The sequence below is a fragment of the Pelophylax lessonae genome (assembly GCF_965119305.1).
Source record: "Pelophylax lessonae genome assembly, chromosome: 11".
NCBI classification, from domain to species: Eukaryota; Metazoa; Chordata; class Amphibia; order Anura; family Ranidae; genus Pelophylax; species Pelophylax lessonae.
Genome location: NC_138778.1, coordinates 175,149,008 through 175,167,882, shown reverse-complemented (window position 1 = coordinate 175,167,882; position 18,875 = coordinate 175,149,008). Strand labels below are relative to the sequence as shown.

Genomic DNA, 18,875 nt, shown 5'->3' with positions numbered 1-18,875 from the left:
TATATATATATATATATATATATGTATATATGTATATGTATGTATGCGCTGCACTCTTCATCAAACTGGTCTGCATGGCTCAAAAAGCCTCCTCTAAAGATGATGCCCAAAGCCCACAAACAGTTTGCTGAAGACAAGCAGACGAAGGACATGGGTTACTGGAATCATGTCCTGTTGTCTGATGAGACAAACTTCTGGTTCAGATGTGTGTGGCAGCAACCAGGTGAGGAGTACAAAGACAAGTGTCTTGCCTACAGTCAAGCATGGTGGTGGGAGTGTCATGGTCTCGGGCTGCATGAGTGCTGCCGGTACTGGGGAGCTACAGTTCATTGATGGAACCATAAATGCCAACATGTACTGTGACATACTGAAGCAGAGCATGATCCCCTCCCTTGGGTGAATGGGCCGCAGGGCAGTATTCCAACATAACGACCCCAAACACATCTCCAAGACGACCACTGCCTTGCTAAAAAAGCTGAGGATAAAGGTGATGGACTGGCCAAGCATGTCTCCAGACCTAAACCCTAATGAGCATCTGTGGGGCAGCCTTAAATGGAAGGTGGAGGAGAGCAAGGTCTTTAACATCATCAGCTCTGTGATGTCGTCATTGAGGAGTGAAAGAGGACTCCAGTGGCAACCTGTGAAGCTCTGGTGAACTCCATGCGCAAGAGGGTTAAGGCAGTGCTGGTAAATGGTGGGCACACAAAATGACACTTTGGGCCCAATTTGGACATTTTCACTTAAGGGTGTACTCACTTTTGTTGCCAGTGGTTTAGACATTAATGGTTGTGAGATTTTTAGGGGACAGCAGATTTACACTGTTATACAAGATGTACACTCCCTACTTTTATTGTAGCAAAGTATAATTTCTTCAGTGTTGTCACATGTAAATATAATAAAATGTATACAAAAATGTGAGGGATATACTCTTGTGAGATACTGTATATCCTCTTCCTAATGGAAGGGGTCCTTTCACTCCCATCTAGGCTCGTTCTGCAAGTCAAATGTGGGCCCATTCTTTTCTCGCAAGCCTTAGACCCCAGAACCTTCGGTACCCATCTAGAAGTTGTCCTCTCAATGAAGTGAGGCCCTTACTCTCTGGAGTGGGGATGCATATTTTGGCAATCTGGCTCAGAAACATCCCGAACCTCTGGGTCCAGTCTGTCATTTCCAGGGTCTACAGAACTTCTTTCCCTGGCCCCTACCCAATTCCTACCCTTTAATTTGTCAGCTTCACCTTTTAGACGGACAGATTTGTGGGTCGCCCTGAGTGAAGTTCAGGTGTAAGGAGTAATAATTCCAGTTCCTGCAGAGATGTTCACGGGGTCTTGTGTTCCTGTATATGCAGTCTCAAAACTGAATGGAGGAATTTGCCCCTTTTTGGACCTAAAATCACTAAGCGTGTGTGTCCAAATGTGGTATGGAGTCCTAAGAGATCGTTTATCGCCTCTCTAAGATGAAGGGAATTTCTAGATGCCTAAGATGCTGACCTTTACATTCCTATCGATCCTCCACACTAACACTTTCTATCTTTTCTGTCGGAGACCAACCCTTTCAGTTTGTCCCCCTTCCATCCGAGCAGTGTTAATTTTGGCAGCAGATTTCGTTTTAGTCATAGGCTTTTGGCTAAAATGCCATTTTAGTTGTCTGAATTTTGTTTCAGTCAGATTTTAGTCGACTAAAATCTCATACATTTTTAGTCAACTACAAATTTGGGTTTAGGTAAATTGTAATGCATTATTTAAACATTTTATCTAGAATTTCCAAACTAATTATATACACCTGGAGTAAAAATCAAATGTTTATGGTATTAAGGTTTGAACATGCACTACAATCAGATGTATAGCCTTTGTGATATATAACGTCCTTTATAAGTAAAAACGTTTCATAAACAAAAATATTGTTTTTTGACAAACAGAAGTGCAACTTTAAAATACACAAAAAAAACTAAACTCTATTGGCTGTGATGTCATTGCACATATCAATATATAATACCAACATAAAATAAGAAATGCCTTTTTGCTTTCATTTTCAGCAGCTTAGTAGATGCCCCTTAACAAGGCTTATGCGGTGGTGCAATACATGTTTAAACTTTAATGTGCTGTTACAGGGTCTGGATGGAATTGTGTTGCTGATTTAGAAATGGCCAGCAGAGTATGGTTAATTTTTATGTCCATTCATTTTTTAGTTTTAGTCAGTCAGTCTTTTGTCTAAAATGTCATAGTTTTAGTTGTATTTTTAGTCATCTGATTGGTTTGTCTTATTTTAGTAGACAAAATATTAGTCGACAAATTAACACTTCACCCAAGCTCCCCTTTGCAGCCTTCTCAAAAGTTCTTGCGCTGCTTCTGTCCCTGCTCAGATCTTGTGTCCAGGTCATTTGATACATGGATGGCCTTTTGCTGAAGTATTCTTCAGCCACAGTCCTGTCTCCCTTCAGTGATCCAGTTCCTTCAAACTTTAATATATTTGATGCGCTTTCTGCCACCTGTAATACTTGGAGCTGATCTTGGACACAGTCCAGGCAAAAAATTGTCCTTCCAGGAAAATATTGCGGTCACACTCTCTGGTCAACCAATCATCCCTCAACTCACTTCTGTATGAGTTCTGTGCCTCATTGTAGCTTCCTCCTTGAGGCAGGTCCCTTTGCTCAGCTCCCCTTAAGATTCTTGCAGAAAAACCTAGGACAAGTGGATGCTGTCTCTGAATTTCCTATTGCGGTCCCCCTGGGAAAAAATCTCCTTAGCATGGGGTATATCCATCTCGGCCCCAGAACCCAGGGTATTTTACTACCCCTGGAAGGTAGTAACGACTGACGCAAGCCTGGTGAGCCGGGGCAAGATCTAAAATTTCCCTGATTGTACAAGGAACCTGGTCCCCACAGAAGTCGATGCTCCCCATCAGCATTCTGAAAACCAGAGACATAAGACTGACACTTCTGCAGTAGTGGACCCCTCTGCTACACCTTCACCCAGCCAAGTGTAGTCAAGCAACGTCAAGGCTGTGGCTTGCAGAACACGTTTATAGGGGTGCCAGAAGTTGGGACATCATGGCCTCTAAATTCATCAAAAAGATGGGCATGTTTGTGGCCACGACCAGGGGATCCTCTGGCCTTCACAGTGGATGCCCAAGTGATTCCTTGGTCCCTGTTCAGTGTTTTTTTTGCATTCCCTCTAGTGGTTTTTTTTTTTCTCTGCTAGTGTGTTCCTTGAGTTTTTTTTTTTTTTTTTGTCTTTTGCCTTTAACGTGGCATGGCTTGGTCCCCAGTCCTAAAGGATAGGGGTACTGCTTGATGGTCATTCCCAACTTGCTCAAGGTGGAAATCTACCATTGCACATTAAGGGCCTACCTTGGCTTATTTAAAAGCAAGTATCTCAACCCCTGTGGTTATTCTAATCCTGGATTAGACCATTTGGCTCTTAGTAGCTCTTTAAAAAATGTTTTATTTTTATAATTTCCATTTACCTTTTTTGGCTTGACTCTCTTGTCGAGACCTTTTTTTTGCACAAGGACTTGCTCATGTTAAATTCCAACTCAGCTCCTGTCTCCTTGAGATCTAAATCTGGTGCTTTTTGGTTCTTCGTAAACCTCCCTTTGACCTTATTTTTACTATTCCATTGGCAGATCTCACTGGTAAGGTGGCCTTTTTGGTGGTCCTTAACTCAGTCAGGAGTGTCCAAGCTGGCAGCTCTTTCTTGCAAGAGTTTTGCATAGTGACAAGGTGGTCCTGAGACCTTCCTTGCCAAGGTAGTCTTTTCGATCACTTCAATGAGGGTATGGTTTTTTTCCCTCCCCCCTACAAGGTCCCAAAGAGACCTCCTGCCGCCTTTTCTGGCTGCTCAATTCTAGGGCTTGCACGATGAAGGAACAAACTCTTTTCATATATATATATATATATATATATATATATATATATATATATATATATATATATATATATATATATATATATATATATATATATATATATATATATATATATATATATATATATATATATATATATATATATATCAGAAAAAAGGACTGAGCACCAAGAAAACCTGAACACTCAATCACCCAGCGCTTAGTATAAAAGACTAAAAGAGCAGCCACCTAAATAAATACACAAATGGAAAAAAAGGTGCATATAAATACGCACAAGCGGCGCTTAATGAGTTATCCACATAGGATGCAAAAGTGATCATAAGCAAATAAATTGCTACAAATGTATGAATTAAATATAAGTCCACAGTAATTAATGTAATAAAAATAGAAATAGAATAAAGTCCGTGCTGATAGAGAAGTCCAACACCACTTGGCCTCAGTGCGGGTATAACGCTCCACCTTGCCGTTAGTCAGTGTGCACCTCCACCTCACCACTCATGGGATATATGCATATATACGCTTACCAGAAGGCTCAAGCATACACGCCCAATAATGAAAACCAGTCTGGACTCTCTCCGCAAACGGATCCTTGGAACACCGGGTCATACACAGTAGAAAATCTCCCAAATGGTTGCGGTGCATAAGGAAGGAGCAAAGATACACATAGGGCAATATTGCTTAAAACACCATGTACCTTTATTGACAACTCCCCCCTTCACCCATTACACTCACATAAAAAGGAATAGAACAAGCATGTATAGATCGGTGTGGCAGTACGGTCACTGTCGGCCGCTTACCGGACTCCCGCTTGCTTCACAGCGTCCCGGAAGCTCCGGATTCCGAGGTCGTACAGCGTCCTGTTGCCGAGGTGACCGCGCAAGTCACCGCCCTAACGCGTTTCGTCATCAGACTTCAACGGAGAGCGTGCTTGCGCGGTCACGTCACTCCAATTTATTTCATACCTCTCCCGGACATTAACCCCATCTGCAGCCTATCAGCCGCGGCGGAGCGCCGGAGTCATTGGTATTCATTAATGACGGAGCCCATATTCAGAAGAACACCATCAACATACATATAGATAATGTGGTCATCTTGTATATATTGTTCATTATCGCACAACATGATATCAATGCTGACTGCGGCCACAATCTATATGTCATACTTATAACATTAGTCGGGCATATATGATACAATTACTTTGGTCCAAACACGCATAGTTTGGTATAGCCCTGTCAACCTAGGCTCCATTGTACATACGTTATCAAATTTCACAGACCCGAAGCATACATATCTAATATATGCTAATAAATGTTAATATTAAAAATAGAAATATTAGGTACATGTTATAAATATAAGAATTATTCTCTAAAGTCCTCATATAAAATATAAAATAGTAAAAGAATATTAAAAGAATATATATGAAAAAATATTAAAAAATATTTGAACGATTACATTCACATACCTAATACCAAAATATCCTGCATGGGTGTGCAGGTATTCAGCAAAACACTAAGCTCACTGGTTCCAGATATAGTTATAGGACCTGGCTATTGTGTTAGTCTGTTAGTGCCAGTCATGTTACCGATCCAATGGTAAAGCGCGCCTTGTACTAAAAAAAATTTTTCTAAAAAGACGGTTAAAGTGAAAACTACATGACTGTATTTCAACCCTTAGATTGGAGCTGGAGTGATCTTCCCCCATCAGTAATCACTGATGAAGCAATTCACATCCAGCTCTACATTAAGACCCCTAGGATGGAGTACATCCGTAAGGTATATCCAGTACGTCTCACGACGTGATAATTCCCTGACCATGTTTGATCCCCTCCAATTGGGGTGTATTCTGTCAATTCCCCAAAATTTTAAACCTGAGGGGTCTTGGTTGTGTTTTAGTTTAAAATGTAAGGATACGCTATGGTCTTTGTATCCCTTGATGATGTTTGTTATATGCTCGGATACACGTTTGGATAGAGTCCTTTTTGTGCGTCCAATGTACATTTTGCCACAAGGGCATTGCAGACAGTACACGACATGGGTGGTATGGCAGGAAATACACTCTTTAATATCGAATTGTCTCCCATTGGCACTAGAAGTAAAGGAACTCATACCTCTTGGATGTTCTCTTACTTGTCGACAGGAGATGCATCTCCGGCAGGCAAAGAAACCGGGTCTATCCCAGAACATTTTGGGTTTGTTAGGGGGGTCTATGATTTTTTTGACCACCTTGTCCCCAAAAGAAGGGCCTTTTCTGTAAATAAATACAGGAGCCTCTGGGATGACCTCTCCCAAGAACTTATCCATACAGAGGATTCCCCAATGTTGTTTAAAAATATTCTCGATTTCCTTGTATTGCTCGTTGAAATTAGTAATGAAGCCCCACTCATGTCTTTTGTTTTCCTCTTTCGTTTTGTCTTCAAGGCAGTTGTTCTGTGAAAGCTTTCCAACTTCTTGTATAATACTATCCAATCTCGAGGGACAATATCCTTTTTCGACAAAACGTTCTTTCAAAAGGCCAGATTGTGCCAGATAATCCGTGTCACTGGTACAATTCCTCCTAATGCGGAGGAACTGGCCCTTTGGGATGTTTTTCAGCCAGTTTGGATGGTGCCCACTGAACATGGGAAGATACCCATTCCTGTCAGTGGGCTTAAAGTAGGCCTTAGTGCCAACTTTACCATCTCGCTCTGGAAAGACGACAAAATGTAATTATTCGCCCAGCAGATAAAGGCGGAGGAGTGGTTATTATGAAGAAGGAATATTATCATAACCAGGTAACTGAAATGTTGGCAGATTCGGATACATATCAAATTTTGGATGGAGATCCAACGAAATTGTCACGCAACGAATTAAGTGAATTGGTTACTTATGGTTACGATATCAGGGTACTGACAAAAAAGGAGAAGAGGTACTTAGTTCCTAGCTTCAGCAGGGTGCCGACGATTTATACGCTCCCAAAAATCCATAAGGATGCAAATAACCCTCCTCCAAGACCGATAGTTAATAGCATCAATTCAGTCACATCAAGGGCTGGTGAATACCTTGACCATTTTTTACAAAACAGCGTGGTGAAGACCAAATCATACTTGAAGGATACAAAAGACTTCCTAAAATCTCTGGTATGTTTGGAAGGTTTAGATACAGGCGACGTGTTTTTGGTGACGGCCGATGTGGCGTCACTATACACGATAATCCAACATGACGATGCCCTACTAGCCCTCAATTGGGCTTTTAGTCAAAGGGAGGATATCCCTGACATCCAAAAAAGATTTCTGGCTCACCTGCTTATCTATTGTCTCTCCCACAATTATTTTTGGTTTGGGGGTAGTTTTTATACCCAAAAAAGAGGCGTGGCGATGGGGGCGAAGTATGCCCCCAGCCTAGCCAATCTTTTTATGGGAGAGTGGGAAGACAGATTCATCTATTGTTATCAGAAACCAGAACTGCTCCTTTACAAAAGATACATAGATGATATGTTCTTCATTTGGAGGGGAACTGAAGAGTCCTTATTGTTATTTATGCAACATCTAAATAACAACCAGAACAACATTCGCTTGGACTTCAGTTGGAGCAAAACCAACATCCATTACCTCGATGTGGAGGTCTTCCTGCGAGATGGTAAAGTTGGCACTAAGGCCTACTTTAAGCCCACTGACAGGAATGGGTATCTTCCCATGTTCAGTGGGCACCATCCAAACTGGCTGAAAAACATCCCAAAGGGCCAGTTCCTCCGCATTAGGAGGAATTGTACCAGTGACACGGATTATCTGGCACAATCTGGCCTTTTGAAAGAACGTTTTGTCGAAAAAGGATATTGTCCCTCGAGATTGGATAGTATTATACAAGAAGTTGGAAAGCTTTCACAGAACAACTGCCTTGAAGACAAAACGAAAGAGGAAAACAAAAGACATGAGTGGGGCTTCATTACTAATTTCAACGAGCAATACAAGGAAATCGAGAATATTTTTAAACAACATTGGGGAATCCTCTGTATGGATAAGTTCTTGGGAGAGGTCATCCCAGAGGCTCCTGTATTTATTTACAGAAAAGGCCCTTCTTTTGGGGACAAGGTGGTCAAAAAAATCATAGACCCCCCTAACAAACCCAAAATGTTCTGGGATAGACCCGGTTTCTTTGCCTGCCGGAGATGCATCTCCTGTCGACAAGTAAGAGAACATCCAAGAGGTATGAGTTCCTTTACTTCTAGTGCCAATGGGAGACAATTCGATATTAAAGAGTGTATTTCCTGCCATACCACCCATGTCGTGTACTGTCTGCAATGCCCTTGTGGCAAAATGTACATTGGACGCACAAAAAGGACTCTATCCAAACGTGTATCCGAGCATATAACCAACATCATCAAGGGATACAAAGACCATAGCGTATCCTTACATTTTAAACTAAAACACAACCAAGACCCCTCAGGTTTAAAATTTTGGGGAATTGACAGAATACACCCCAATTGGAGGGGATCAAACATGGTCAGGGAATTATCACGTCGTGAGACGTACTGGATATACCTTACGGATGTACTCCATCCTAGGGGTCTTAATGTAGAGCTGGATGTGAATTGCTTCATCAGTGATTACTGATGGGGGAAGATCACTCCAGCTCCAATCTAAGGGTTGAAATACAGTCATGTAGTTTTCACTTTAACCGTCTTTTTAGAAAAAATTTTTTTAGTACAAGGCGCGCTTTACCATTGGATCGGTAACATGACTGGCACTAACAGACTAACACAATAGCCAGGTCCTATAACTATATCTGGAACCAGTGAGCTTAGTGTTTTGCTGAATACCTGCACACCCATGCAGGATATTTTGGTATTAGGTATGTGAATGTAATCGTTCAAATATTTTTTAATATTTTTTCATATATATTCTTTTAATATTCTTTTACTATTTTATATTTTATATGAGGACTTTAGAGAATAATTCTTATATTTATAACATGTACCTAATATTTCTATTTTTAATATTAACATTTATTAGCATATATTAGATATGTATGCTTCGGGTCTGTGAAATTTGATAACGTATGTACAATGGAGCCTAGGTTGACAGGGCTATACCAAACTATGCGTGTTTGGACCAAAGTAATTGTATCATATATGCCCGACTAATGTTATAAGTATGACATATAGATTGTGGCCGCAGTCAGCATTGATATCATGTTGTGCGATAATGAACAATATATACAAGATGACCACATTATCTATATGTATGTTGATGGTGTTCTTCTGAATATGGGCTCCGTCATTAATGAATACCAATGACTCCGGCGCTCCGCCGCGGCTGATAGGCTGCAGATGGGGTTAATGTCCGGCAGAGGTATGAAATAAATTGGAGTGACGTGACCGCGCAAGCACGCTCTCCGTTGAAGTCTGATGACGAAACGCGTTAGGGCGGTGACTTGCGCGGTCACCTCGGCAACAGGACGCTGTACGACCTCGGAATCCGGAGCTTCCGGGACGCTGTGAAGCAAGCGGGAGTCCGGTAAGCGGCCGACAGTGACCGTACTGCCACACCGATCTATACATGCTTGTTCTATTCCTTTTTATGTGAGTGTAATGGGTGAAGGGGGGAGTTGTCAATAAAGGTACATGGTGTTTTAAGCAATATTGCCCTATGTGTATCTTTGCTCCTTCCTTATGCACCGCAACCATTTGGGAGATTTTCTACTGTGTATGACCCGGTGTTCCAAGGATCCGTTTGCGGAGAGAGTCCAGACTGGTTTTCATTATTGGGCGTGTATGCTTGAGCCTTCTGGTAAGCGTATATATGCATATATCCCACGAGTGGTGAGGTGGAGGTGCACACTGACTAACGGCAAGGTGGAGCGTTATACCCGCACTGAGGCCAAGTGGTGTTGGACTTCTCTATCAGCACGGACTTTATTCTATTTCTATTTTTATTACATTAATTACTGTGGACTTATATTTAATTCATACATTTGTAGCAATTTATTTGCTTATGATCACTTTTGCATCCTATGTGGATAACTCATTAAGCGCCGCTTGTGCGTATTTATATGCACCTTTTTTTCCATATATATATATATATATATATATATATATATATATATATATATATATATATATATATATATATATATATATATATATATATATATATATATATATATATATATATATATATATATATATATATATATATATATATATAATAAATCTCTCAATTCACCAAATCTGTGTTTCTTGGGCTGTTCCGCGTCGGATGTCTGTTTGGTAGCTTTGCAGGTCTGCCACCTAGTCTTTTTCAAAGTTTTGCTAGGTGGATGTTCAGGCCTCTATTGATGTGCGCTTCAGTTCACAAGGTACTTCAAGTTGTCTTTAGTGTTTAGCGTCTATTAGGGCTGCAACTAATGATTAATTTGTCTGTCGACTAATCTATCGATTATTTTTACGATTAGTCGACTAATCGAACGATTTTATTTTGCTTAATTGAGTTTTTTTGATTAGCTAATTAATCCTGTAATTAATACAGACCCCTCAGTAAGCCCCCCTCCCAGTACAGACCCCTCAGTAAGCCCTCCCACCTAGTACAGACCACTTAGTAAGCCCCCCTCCCAGTGCAGACCCCTCAGTAAGCCCTCCCACCTAGTACAGACCACTTAGTAAGCCCCCCCTCCCAGTGCAGACCCCTCAGTAAGCCCTCCCACCTAGTACAGTATGTACTAGGTGGGAGGGCTTACTGAGGGGTCTGTACTGGGAGGGGGGCTTACTAAGTGGTATGTACTAGGTGGGAGGGCTTACTGAGGGGTCTGTACTGGAAGGGGGGCTTACTAAGTGGTCTGTACTGTACAGACCACTTAGTAAGCCCCCCTCCCAGTACACTAGTACAGACCACTCAGTAAGCCCTCCAACCTAGTACAAACCCCTTAGTAAGCCCCCCCCTCCCAGTGCAGACCCCTCAGTAAGCCCTCCCACCTAGTACAGGCCATTACAAGCCGCCACAGTACAGTACAAGCCGGTGTAGTGCCGCACATGTGACATCTCTTAAGTAGCTGGGTGATCGGGGAGGATGGCGTTGCAGCAGAAGCTGTGGCGGAGTACAGGGGTGCTGGAGACGGTCAGCGCTCACCTCTTGTCTCCGGCATCAGTGTGGACGGTCTTGTCTCCGGCATCGGTGTGGACGGAGCCCGGCGGGGGAATTTCAAGCAGCGCGGCGGCCAGCCAGGGGGCGTGTGACGTCACGCGTCGATGCTTTTCACGCACGTCGACGATTTTTGTAGTCGACTACGTCGACGCGTCGTGACAGCCCTAGCGTCTATTCAACCTATTTGTGGGCCTGTGTACTGTGCTCTTGCCTACCACTCAGTTTATTTACTGGGGGTATTCCCACAGTCTGACTTCCTGTACTGCACTCAAAGATGGAGTTTATTGGTCAAAATTTCAGCTTTCTTTCTTTTTTTACCAGAACTCTGTAATGAGGGCCTACCAAAACCATTCATTCCGTCTTTAGTTTGGTTAATCCTCATGCTAGATCGTTGATCTAAAGAAGATTTTAGAATTGGGTAGAAATTTGCATGGCTAATTAGGATTTGGCAGATTACTTTGTACCCCAAGAGGTAATTTTGGCTTGCTAGTGTGGGTCCAAAATCCTTTTTCCACACACATCTTTGAACTTTGCCTTTTTCTAGAATAGGCTAATCTCATGGTGTTTAGATACTGATTGGGTTGGGATTTATCATGCAACAGGTAAATGGTAGGTTGGATGGTGTCTGAATACATTTTCCTTAGAGCATTCCCTTGTGGGCATCCAGTAGCTTTTGTCAGAACAGTCCTCTGTCCTAATGACTGTTTAACGAGACCACATATTCAGCCTTCAGTTTTTAATTAAAACCTTTTGCAGCAGTAGGTTTTAGTGGTTTATCTGCTTTTTACACATTTGAGACATTCTGGGGGAAGGTTTTGCAGAAATTTGACACTGACAGCAGGTGGCTGTAGTGGAGTTGGAGGTTGCACACAGAAATGAGAAGGTGCTAACTGAACTTCGTGTCCAAGAAATAAGAAGCTGCATGTCTAAAAGAAAACTAGAGGTGCCCTTTATGCACAGAACAGACCAGCTCTCCTTTTCATGGTACTCCTAAATTGCAAGGAGCTGGTGTAGTGACTGCAGTGCTACTGCTCTGGTATATGGGCTGCTCAAAATAGCTGTGTTTGGGGTAGCAATGTTTCTATTTGAGTGGAGACAGATTTGCATGCACATTCGCAGGGGCTCCGGGCAGCAGTTGAACCTCAGTGTGACAGGGATACTCCACAGGATGTCACCAGAGACGAGGATTTAGTTGGGGACAACCGGTTAACCGGGGGTAGCTAATAGATGGATCGTGACCCCCAGCTCTGCCTCCGCTGCTCTCGTGATAGTGCCCAGTGATTAATAGTGGTGATGGGCCCTCTCAGGGATTGGGCTGCTGTCTTTTCTACAGGTCGTTTTTAGACTTGGTTCAAAAAAGGAGCATCTAGAGAAATGTGACTTCCAAAATATGGTCCATGGACCCTTATTAAAAATTGGCAACATGTACATCAAGGCAATGGGTTTCGGGGGAACAGACTCCACACCCCCCTTCAGGGCTGTTGCTGCGTACTTTTTGGTGGGAACGATTATCACCAGTAGTTGTTCAAGGTTTCTGAATGGCAGAATGCCAACTTGTTGTATAGGCAGCAATCACTATTGCTGCCTGTTGAACCAAAGCTGGCATCCTGCCATTCAGAAACTTTGCTCCATATAGTGTGCAGCAACAGCCCTGAAGAAGGGGTAGTCTATTTCTCTGAAACACCTTGGCTTGATGTACATGTTTCTCTTACGTCCTCCGACAGTCGCCGCCCACTCGTACAGTCTTCACCAATGGGGTATTGACCTCTTATCCATAGGAGCAAGCTAGGCATAAGACTTTAACAAAGCATTTACATAGACACACCTATGGGGGCTGTCCCACTGGTCCAATACCCCCTGCTATCAGCCATCCCAACTCAGTTTGTCTTCTGACTAGTTAGGAGTGAGAGGCTCTCCCTGTGCTGGGGCTACAGTCTCAGCCTTCTTTTTTTTTTTTTTTTTTTTTTTTTTTTTTTCTTTAGGATTTTATTTCAGGGAATGTGTTTTCTTAACATTACTAGCTGTTTTTCTCAGCTTTTAGTTAGTCACTTCTTCAAGATGATGACGGTGTGCGGAGCTGGGAGTCGGACTGGTTGTCCTGGTTTTCCAGGACAGAGGGCCTTATGGAACCCCAGCCCGCCATCGAGCGTTAAGCAGGCTATGTTTTCGCCCTGGCCTCGCAAACGACCCATCCCTGTCCTCAGGGATGCAAGCCTGCGAGGTGGCTACCTCGCCTGGACGTCTCCCCGCGGTTCTCCGTGCACTGTTAGCATCCTGCGTTTTGTTGACGGTACCCCTGCCATCTGAGGGTGGGCGGTTTCCCGTCGTCGAGAGGCACCCCACGCCATCGAGTACAGGTAAGTACATTCTGTGTGGAGCCTCTGTCTGGGGCTGGCAGTCCTGTGTGTCTGTTATCCCCTCATGTCTGTGCGTTTTTAGGCTCCCTGATCCCGGTCCCTGCAGGGGTTTTTCTCACAGCCTGTGCGCTGTGGGTTTGTGGGGGTCCCTCTCCTGTGTCGCTTTAGGGTGCTTTGGGAGGTACAGGCACGTGTGGCGACCGCTGCAGGGTTAAAAACCGCCGTTCTGCCATTTTTGGTGTGGGCAGCATGTCTGGCTTCACTGTGGGCGCTTATACAGCATTGTATGTGGTGTTTTGGCGCCTTGCGAAGCCATCTTGTGTGTGGCAAAACGTTCGTTCCGAGCACATGTCGGCAGCCATTTTCCCGAAGCCTCCCATTACTTTCTATAGGCAACCATTTTTCCTTGGCCTGAAGTCTCTGTTCAGCCTCTTGCAGTGACATCACTTCCTCCTTCTGTTCAGAAGAGATCGGCTGCGGTGGTAACACTTTGTGGGGGTCTGTCTGCTGTCCTTTTTTTGTGCAAATACTTCTGGCTATCAGTTTATTCCTGCTTAGGGGTCTGTTTGTCACAGTCTTGTAGTGGTGTGCCGCGGGGGTCTGCGGCGCGCTTAAAGGGCCAGTACCACAAAAAAAACTTTGCTATGGAATCGCAGGACAGCAAATTTCCCCCAGCCTTAGTGGGGGATTCAGGGTCTTCTGAATCTTCTGCTCTGACTTTGTCTGCTGCAGTGGCGACTTTGGTGTCCAAAGTGCATATTCTGATGACTGAACGAGCTAATAGAAAAAGGCCTAGGGTTTCTTTTTCTTCTGAATCTGACATGGTTGCCGTAGGTAGCTTGCCCCTTGCAGGGTCTCACTCTTCTCAGTCTGAGGGGGAGGCGGAGGTTGCAGGGGTGGATGATTCTCCCCCTGGGACGGCCGAAGACTGCGCAGCTATGGATGCGCTTATTCTTGCCATTAAGGAAACACGACATTTAGAGGATGAGCCCAATCCTCCGGGAATTGTCCTCTTTTGGTACACACTGGACCCGCAAGGCGGCGCAGGTGTTCCCTTGCCCCGCTGAGTTTCACGCTACTGTGAATGATCAATGGCGTCATTTAAAACGCACCTTTTGTGGTGCCAAAAAAGTTTCAACTCTTTTATCCCTTTGCTTCTCCTACGGATTCACGCTGGTGTGTGGCTCCTCAGGTGGATCACTGTGGCCAGATTGAACAAGGCCACTCTGGTACCCACCGAGATTCTCCGGTGTTTAGGGATCCTACGGATAGGAGGATGGAATCCCTTGCCCGCCATTCCTACATGGTGGCGGGTTCCATGCTGAAACCTATTTTCGCCTGTCATGGTGGCTCAGGCTGTGGCGGATTGGACCAAGGTGATAAGACGCACCCTCGTGGCTGATTCTGCCTCCCCTACTACCGTGGAGATGGTGGACCAGATTTATCAAGGGGTCATGTATTTGTGCGATGCAGCCTTAAATGAGGCCCCAGTGTCGCATTGATTTAACCATCGCCTGATATGGTTAAAAAGCTGGTCGGCTGACCAGACTTCCAGGAAAACAGTGGCTGACATCCCCTATGCGGGTTCTCGCCTTTTTGGGGAATCCCTGGATGAATTGGTTAAAGGGGTCACTGGGGGCAAGAGCACGCTGCTGCCCCAGAATCCTAAGGGCGTTTTTCCGTAGTAAGCGGGGGCCCCTCCTTTAAACCAAATCAGGGGTCCTTTCGTGCCTTTAAGGCACAGAACAAGGGAAAACCCTTCAAGGGCCAGGGTGGCCAGAGAAAGCCCTGGGCGGGCAAACAAAAAACTGCCCAGGCTGATGCGGCGGCCCAGTCCTACTCTGCCTGAAGGGGGGGCCCTCACCCGTTTCAGGGGTAGGGGGGACGTTTGCACGGTTTTCTCCAACCTTGGCTGCTCCAAATTCCGGACAGGTGGGTTCAGGAAATCATTCGATCAGGATACAAGATCGAATTCCTTTCGCAGCCGGCGGACAGATTCTTTCCCTCAAATCTTCATTTGACACCAGGGCGGTTACAGGACCTTCATCAGGAGGCAGTTCAGGATCTCCTCGCCCAGGGGGTGATCGTCCCGGTGCCTCATCGGGACAGGTTTCGGGGGTTTTACTCAAATCTGTTCACTGTGCCAAGAAAGGAGGGTAAGGTGCGTCCGATTCTGGACTTACAAGCTCTGAACTGCTTTGTACGCGTTCGGAAGTTCCGCATGGAATCGCTCCGCTCGGTGGTAGCCTCCCTGAGTCCAGGCGAATTCCTGGCCTCTTATCGACCTGAAGCATGCGTATCTACACATCCCCATTTTCAAGGGTCATCAGAGGTACCTCCGATTCGATATCGCGGAGGAACATTATCAGTTTGTGGCGTTACCTTTCTGTCTCGCTTCGGCTCCAAGGGTGTTTACCAAAGTGCTGGCTCCCATTCTGGGCCTGATACGGGCACAGGGCATTGCGGTCTTGGGATATCTGGATGATCCCCTGTTAAGACCGAGTGCCAGTCAGAGCCTGCTGCGCGATCTGTCCACTACGGTTCAGACTGGTGCAGACGGACAATGCCACTGCGGTGGCTTACATCAATCACCAAGGGGGCACCAGGAGGGCCCGGGCGGCCCAGGAAGTGACCAGTATTCTGTCTTGGGCCAAGACTCGTGTCCCGGCGATATCGGCAGTTCACATTCCGGGTGTAGAGAATTGGCAGGCTGATTATCTGAGCCGCCAGACCCTGGACCAGGGGGAATGGTCCCTGCACCCGGAGGTATTTCAAATGCTGTGTGCGAAATGGGGATCCCCAGATGGGGATCTGTTCGCGTCTCGGCTAAACCACAAGGTGGAAAGGTTCGTGGCAAGAACGTGCGATCCTCTGGCAGACGCCTCTGATGCGCTGGTGGTGCCTTGGCATCAGTATCATCTGATCTATGCCTTTCCTCCGATTCAGTTGTCCAGGTTCCTTCGCAGGTTGGCCTCGGAACCAACATTGGTGATTCTGGTGGCGCCGGACTGGCCACGCCGGTCCTGGTACGCGGACATCGTTCACCTGGCCGTCGAGCCTCCATGGCGGCTGCCAATGCGAGAAGATCTACTGTCTCAGGGACCGATCTTCCATCCTGCTTTGCAGTCGTTGGCTTTAACGGCCTGGCTGTTGAAAGCCAGGTCCTGAGAGATGGGTCTCTCCTCAGAGGTCATTCCTACCTTAAGGCTAGAAAAGCCTCGTCTGGTAAGATTTATTACTGTACATGGAAAGCTTATTTTGCCTGGTGAGTCCAGGGGCTTCTATCCTCGTTCATACTTGGTGGCGAGAGTGTTGGCTTTCCTTCAGTCTGGTGTAGACCAGCGCCTTGCGTTGGCCACGATTAAGGGCCAGGTATCTGCACTGGCTGTCCTTTTCCAGCGCCCCTTGGCGTCTGATTCTTTGATTCGCACCTTCATTCAAGGTGTGCGTCACTTGGCCCCTCCTCGAAGGGCGTCCTTACCTCCATGGGACTTAAACTTGGTTCTGTCCATGTTAAAACGTTCCCCATTTGAAAACCTCAGGGAAATCTCGTTTAACTCTGCTGTCTAAAAAGGTTGCCTTTCTTGTGGCGATCACTTCTGTTCGGTGTGTCGGGAGTTAGCTGCCTTGTCTTGCCGCTCCCCTTACCTGGTGGTTCATAGGGATAAGGTGGTCTTGCGACCTAACCAGTCCTTTCTTCCAAAGTGGTCTCTGATTTTCACCTTAATGAGGACATTGTTTTGCCTTCGCTCTGTGCGAATCCTAAGGAGGTTGCTTTGCATTCCTTGGATGTTGTCAGGGCGATCAGGGTTTACCTGTCAACTGAATCCTTTCAGAAATCGGATTCTTTTTGTCCTTCCTGAGGGACCTCGAAGGGCATGGCTGCGTCTGCGGCGACCATTTCAAAATGGATCAGACAGACGATTGTACAGACCTATTCGTTGAAGGAACGGGTACCGCCCTTCCCTGTCAAGGCACACTCTACCACTCTTTTTGTTGTTCTTGGACTCTTAGCTTGCTACCAAACTGAGTTGGGATGGCTGATAGCAGGGGGGTATTGGACCAGTGGGACAGCCCCCATAGGTGTGTATGTAAATGCTTTGTTTTTAACAAGTCTTATGCCTAGCTTGCTCCTATAGATAAGAGGTCAATAACACTATGTGTGGGTGGCGACTGTCGGAGGACTCGGAGAAAGGATTTATGGTAAGATTTTACAAAAATTCAGTTTTTTTAATGAAGTCCATGAACCATGTTTTAGAAGTCACATTTTTCTGGACTCCGGGCGCTGTTTCTTTTTTCTATGCCAATTGTACAGCTCTCTGGAAACATTACACTAAGCATCCTGTTGCCCTGGCATCCAGCCACCCGGCTGGAGCTGCAAGTGAAAGTGAAGCCAATGTTGGGGATGAGGGTTGAAATCTAAATCTGCTGCAACAGCAATGGAACCCCAAGAGACCTCTTGCACAACTTTGAATGAAGAGAAAAAAAAAATTGTGTATGTTTAATGTGTACATCTGCTATACAACTTAACCTGTTTTTTTTCTTTTCTAGGTTGATAAACACTTTAGAGATTTGGAAAGTCAGAAGGGTGTTCAACGAAACCCAATCCAGCTGTCACAGAAAGAGACCAGTACGTCCTCCTGAGCCCTCAACTGCATCAGCCTTGCTGCCCCCGAGCTGCCTGCTCTTCACCCTGCTGTGTTCGGGGGGCCCTTGAGAAGAGCTGAAGATTGGAAGGGGTTGATAACATGGGGAGGGGGCAAGCAGGGGGCTGGCTTGGGGTGGGAATGGGTAGCTTTTATTTTTCGGACTAGTCTCTCTCAATCCTTTCTTACAGCAGCCATCGTGTGTAAATGGTTATGTATGGAATGGGTTGAGGGGATCCTGAGCGATAGAAGATTCCTTGGGTTCCAATGAATTTTTTTTTTTTTTTTTGCCTGTCCGGCTCCAATTCCAGATTTTTCCTGGCATTGCATTTCTTCCTCCAACAGAATTTTTCTCCCCTTTCCTTCCTTTCTTTGTCTTTATTTTTTTTTTTTTTTTTATTTGTGTAAGTTTTTTCTCTTCTCTCCTGTTGTTGGAGGAAATTGCCAACCCTTTCTCAGGCAGTGGGACAGGGTGGTGCGTGGCATGTCACCCTCTGACTGGGAATAGGTTATAAAATTGCCTGTAAAAAGGAACAAAAACAAACTTGAAAAGAAAAAAACAAAAAAACAAAAAAAAAAAAACCTAAAAAAAAAAACAAAACAAAAAAAATAAAACCGAAAAACAAAAGTAAATGTTTCTGTAAGGTCTCATTTTATTTTGAGTGTGATATGGACCTGTAATACTACGTTTTTTTTCTAATTTTACCATTTGACATGTGAAAGGGTATACAAAAGCAGTTTGATGCAACTTGGGAAACTAACCGCAAGTCAGATGCACCTGTGAAGAAATTCCAATGACAGTCCAAAGCATTTCAAACTGACCTCAAATGCTAGCTAAATGCCTCAAAGCACGCTGCATTACCACATCTATTCAAGAGCTAATCCTTGAGC

General features: G+C 44.8%; 1 protein-coding gene across 1 annotated transcript in view; it reads left to right on the top strand.

Moving 5' to 3' along the window:
• Window positions 1-18,592, top strand: part of LSM12 (LSM12 homolog) — a 45,241-nt gene extending 26,649 nt beyond the window's left edge. Inside the window, exon 5 of the mRNA XM_082272972.1 lies at window positions 17,890-18,592. Coding sequence (XP_082129098.1) covers window positions 17,890-17,982 — 93 coding nt within the window. The 3' untranslated portion in view covers window positions 17,983-18,592. The remainder of the gene's footprint in view (window positions 1-17,889) is intronic.
• The last annotated feature ends 283 nt before the right edge of the window (window positions 18,593-18,875 follow it).